Source organism: Habropoda laboriosa, unplaced genomic scaffold, assembly GCF_001263275.1.
Source record: "Habropoda laboriosa isolate 0110345459 unplaced genomic scaffold, ASM126327v1 scaffold181, whole genome shotgun sequence".
Classification (NCBI taxonomy): Eukaryota; Metazoa; Arthropoda; class Insecta; order Hymenoptera; family Apidae; genus Habropoda; species Habropoda laboriosa.
In genome coordinates, this window is record NW_017100301.1 from 151032 (window position 1) to 156333 (window position 5302).

At 35.6% G+C, this 5302-nt stretch overlaps 1 protein-coding gene across 1 annotated transcript in view; it reads left to right on the plus strand.

The window, feature by feature from the left end:
- Positions 1-5302, plus strand: part of LOC108573963 (U2 snRNP-associated SURP motif-containing protein) — a 26018-nt gene that overhangs the window by 4647 nt on the left and 16069 nt on the right. Inside the window, 1 exon segment of the mRNA XM_017936456.1 lies at positions 58-221. Coding sequence (XP_017791945.1) covers positions 58-221 — 164 coding nt within the window.

A 5302-nucleotide genomic window follows, 5' to 3' on the forward strand; every position in this document is an offset into this window, starting at 1 on the left:
ATTTTATATTCATTTTTAAATTATAAAAATATTCTATTTCAATATAATGTGTATTAGGTCGTGATATAATGCAATATGAGATGAAATTAGGCTGGGGAAAAAGTGTACCAATTCCACCTTACCCTATTTATATTCCGCCAGCCTTAATGGAAATTACACAACCACCGCCTCCATCTGGTCTTCCATTTAATGCTCAACCACATCGTCGTGACAGACACAAGGTATATAGAAATAAACACATATTTATATATTACCGATTAACGCTCAAATTGTAGTTTATATGACACAGTTCTCAAAGTCTGTATATGAGCAGCAAAATATAAAATTACAGTTTTGATCCGTAATAAGCAACTCGCTTGGGACTGGTCGCTTATTATGGTGTAGGTATGCTATTCGGCTTGACTTTGTTCTTGAACGGGATGAGAGAATATGAAGCACGTGTCAAAGGCTTGAGATATGTATAACACTCCAGGATCGCTAATACTAGAGTGCTTTCTCACTAGAAAGCATTATACATATTTTATTCTTTTTCTACAAAACGGCATCACTGTTCATTCGATCGTAAAAATTTATGGCTTCTCGCTTTCACGGACTTCTCACTCGTTCTCGGATCTCTTACTCACTTCAAATAAAGAAGAAGGGATAGCGAGTTGCTTCTTACGAGCCAGATAACAGTTACTTATTACGTATCAAAACAGTATGTTGTTTGAGTTTTTAAATTTTGTAATATCTATCCATTAATTGTTTCGTAATTGATCCCACAGAGTTGAACGTTTTTTCATTTTTAATATCGAACTTCATTAGAAAATAGCCCTCTGTTATACAGGGTGTACCATAATATGTGGGATCAACTTCAGGAGTGTACAGGAAACACAAAAACAACGAAAAAAGTTCATATAAACATTTGTCCTATTTGACCTTGTTTCAAAGTTATAGTCATTTTGTTGTTTCAATAATCCGCTACGGATCATTCAATAATGAACTTTTTTCGTTGTTTTTGTGTCTCTTGTCCACTCCTGAAGTGGAATCGCGAAGAAAATAGCGAAGATCGTTATTACAACTTTTTTATCTGAGTTCGTAATGAAAATTTAAAAAATACGTTTTGTAAATCTATGTCAATTATACACACGCTGAAAATTTCATCGAAATCGGTGGATGGAGAAACAAGGGACAGGCATCGAAAGATGTAAGAATCTGCAGATTTATTACAGTTTTAGGCCGAATGTCGTGATAGTGCGATTTTCACAATCTTTAACCGTTTGTAGCTCATAGCAACATTAACCGATTTCGATGAAATTTTCAGTGTGTGTATAATTGACATAAATTTTGACATTTTTTAAATTTTCATTACGAACTCAGATAAAAAAGTTGTAAAAACAACCTTCGCTATTTTCTTCGTGATTCCGACTAATTGCAGTTTTTTCAAAAAAATTTTTACACGTCATCTAGTAAACTAATCTTTCTAGCTTCTCAAAAAAAAACTCAAGTCGTTTGGTCCAATTTTTAAAAAGTTATTCCATTTTATAGGGTATATGAATACTTTTGTCCTCCACTGTATGTATTGTTATACAAACATCGGAATGACGGAAAAAAACCGTTTCTCTAAGCCTTATAAAAATAGCGGTGCAAAGTCAAATTTTTTTGACAGCGATCGATAACCGAGAAGTCACGCGTACGCGATATTCACGATCGCGCGCGGGTGAGTTGCTGCGCTCCCGTGCCTGAGCGCGGGCTCTACGCGCGCTCTGATTGGCCAGTGTTTTTCGTTAATAATTCATAAACGAAGCTTCAAACAACATTTTGGTAAAGGAAAAAGTTGTTCAGAGTCACCCCAGCAACCCCCCACTTCCGGATGTTCGAAGAGTAACGGGACACCCTATATGCAGAGTGTCATGTAATTGGTGGTACAAGCGAGAAGGTGGTGATGCTACATAAAAAACTGCATCGAAAATATAGAATAAAATTTTTTTCATAAAAGATTTAGTTCACGAGAATATTGAATTTAAAAATTTGTCGAGTACGCGTGCTCGCGGCTTTACGTTTGTACTAATAAACGATACTAAAATGTCATGATAAGTATTGATAATAAATTTATGAATGATTTCCTTAATTTAAATTTACATTGCTGAATGAGTTGTTGAAAGTGACGTGTATACTAACACATACAAATCCTTGCACTTTGAATCGGAAAGTCATGGACTGATAATACGATATTTTGACACTTTAATTGTATGAAAGCCTGTATGATTTTTTCTTTTAGTTGCAGATTTACATTATCTTCTGCGTAGACTGTTTCTTTACGAAATATGACATTATCACTGTGTATCAGCGTTTAAAGTATGAACAGAAGCAACAGTTTGCAGCGAATCTTTAAATTAAACTTTCTCTGAAACAAACGCTCGTATGAAAAAATTTTATTTTATATTTTTGATTTAGTTTTTCATGTAGAATCATCATTTGTCGGCTTGTACCACCAGTTACATAACACCCTGTATATACTAGGTGTGCGAACAAGTTGGGAACAAACTTTAAGAGCATGCAGTACTCATTAAAACAAGCAAAAAGTCTTAATAAACATGGGTTCAAAAAGCATTAGTTTCGGAGCTACGAAATGTTTTCTACTATACCATATTTATCTAAAACCTAACCAAAGAAAAGTAAGCATAATCGTAGTAGCATTATGTAAATAAACATATGATATCATTCAGCATACGATTGTTTACTTTTCTTTGAATAGGTATTAGATAAATATTGAATAGAGTCTGTTATTCTGTTGCAGGCTTATAGTAGAAAACATCTCGTAACTCCGAAACTAATGGTTTTTAAATCCATGTTTATTAAGACTTTTTTGTATACCTTGTATACAGGATGGAGCATTTAAAACAGGTCACCTAAATAACACGCTTCCTCTTGATAGAAAAAAATGCATCAGATCAAACTTGCTTGGTTTCGAGGGGCACATAATCTCATGTTAATAATTTTTTTGTATGTGGAAGCGAGGAGGAGATATGAAGGTCAACCCTGTTTTTTTAAATGGAATGTATATGGTGTCTTATTTATATTCTAATAGGACGTTTCATGACGAATACAATGACCTCTATGAAGGTTACACAAGGTCAACTACAATGGAAAATAAATTGCTTAAAGACACTCTTCGAGCACTTCGGCTATTTGCTTATGTATATATATACATAAGTACATGCACACTATTAATACAAGTGTTCAAAATAGCGGCCTTGACCATCGATATATGATCGTCGTGCAGTTTTATCTGTATTGCAACGTTTTAGATTATGTATTGATGCTCAAGGTCGCCATTTTGAACATTTGTATTAGCAGTGTGTATGTAAATAAGTAAATCGCCCAAGTGTTCGAAGAGTGTCTTTAAGCAATTTATTTTCCACTGTAGTTGACCTTGTGTGACCTTCATATAGGTCATTATATTCGTCATGAAATGTCCTATTAGAATATAAATAAGACACCATATACATTCCATTTAAAAAAACAGGATTGACCTTCATATCTCCTCTACGCCGACACCCACAAAAAAATTATTAACATGAGATTATGTGCCCCTCGAAACCAAACAAGTTTGATCTGATGCATTTTTTTCTATCATCAAAAGCAAGCGTGTTATTCAGGTGACCTGTTTTAAATGCCCCATCTTGTATATACAAATGTGAAACACACGCGCGCGCGCACATCCCGCTTACACATACACATACACGCATGCGTCCGAAAGAGTGAGTAGGGGGAATTCATCATTTAAGGGTACGTAATACAGTAATATCTCTCATATTGTCGCTACTCGATCTCCCCTCACACTGTCGCCTAGCTGCTCCTACGCCTAGGCATACACTATTGCTACATCTATGTTATCTTCCTCGGAGTCAGTCAAGCATGCAAAGTGTGTAATGCAATGAGCAACGCGGTTCTTTTGATGAGAGTTCACGACTTGACAGTTCATAATACATTAATATAACCTTTTTAATTTTACTTTTTTCTAACTGAAAATTTGTTTAACATATTGGTGAGATTTTTATGATTAAAATGAGATCAAACATGATATAATTTGGACCACCTTCACATTATCCACGAAGCCTAGTCCCCCCCATTCAAAGTGTCGTTTCGACCCATATCCTCCCTTCACATTGACGCTACTGAAACCTAGTTACTACCTTCACACTGTTGCTGTCATACGAGCTGTGCTTTCACGTAGGTTGTACCACCCAATTTTTTAGCATTCAACGGAAAATGTGAAGGCACAACTTACATTCGACGTACAATGTGTACAGATATTTCATGTATTTTATAATTTATTTAAAGCGATAATGAAATCAAATGAGTTACGCCATAAGTATTAATAAGTAAATGTTGTTCAAATTATATCGTGTTAGGTCTCATTTTAATCAGAACAATCTCATTAATATGTTAATAACTTTTTCATACAGAACAAGTTAAAAATAAAAATGCTGGTGTTTAAATCGCTCGGTGGCCTCGACCCTCGTTTCATCCTTATCTTTTATTCGTTGGTCTTGTCTTCGTTCGGCAAACTACAAAAGCGGGCTGCGACCCTCAAAAACCGTGTCTCCTCTACCCAAACTGACGCTATTTGGTTCCGACCATGGCGACAATGTAAGAGATATTATTGTAACGATAAAAATCAGGGTGTATGTAGTTCCGAAATGTAGCTGATCAACATGAAATTAGCAAATATAAAATATTAGCTCTAATCAATTATTAGTTTCCGAGATATTAATAAAAAACTTTCAATACTATTGCATTGAAAATTGCGTATGCAGACGTCACTAAACATTGAATGCTAACTATCCACATGTTACTAATGTAACCGTCTTCAGTATAGTGGTATCGCCCTCAACTGTCGAGTAGCCGATAGCACAATAGCGGTAGCGGCCTCAGCATCTGTAGGGTGTCCCACGTAACATTTTGGCAAAGCGATAACTGTTCTGATGTTGCCGGCAGTCTAGATATTCGGTGGTATTAGACGCTGTGCTCCAGCTCGACAGATCGACAAGATGATTACATATATGATTCGGTTAGGTTAGACTACGACCGGTCACGCTTTCAGTAGCTGATTCATTCAATGAGCCTTATTTGAACGAAATTCGTTGCCTCATAGATACCGGGCCTATACTCGACACTTGACGGCAATGACCACAGAGCGAAGACGGTTGCATTAGTAACATCTGGATAGACAGCAATCAATGTTTAGTAACGTCTTTATACATAGTTTCAATATATAGTACTGAAAGTTTTTTATTAATATTTCGGAAAGTAATCA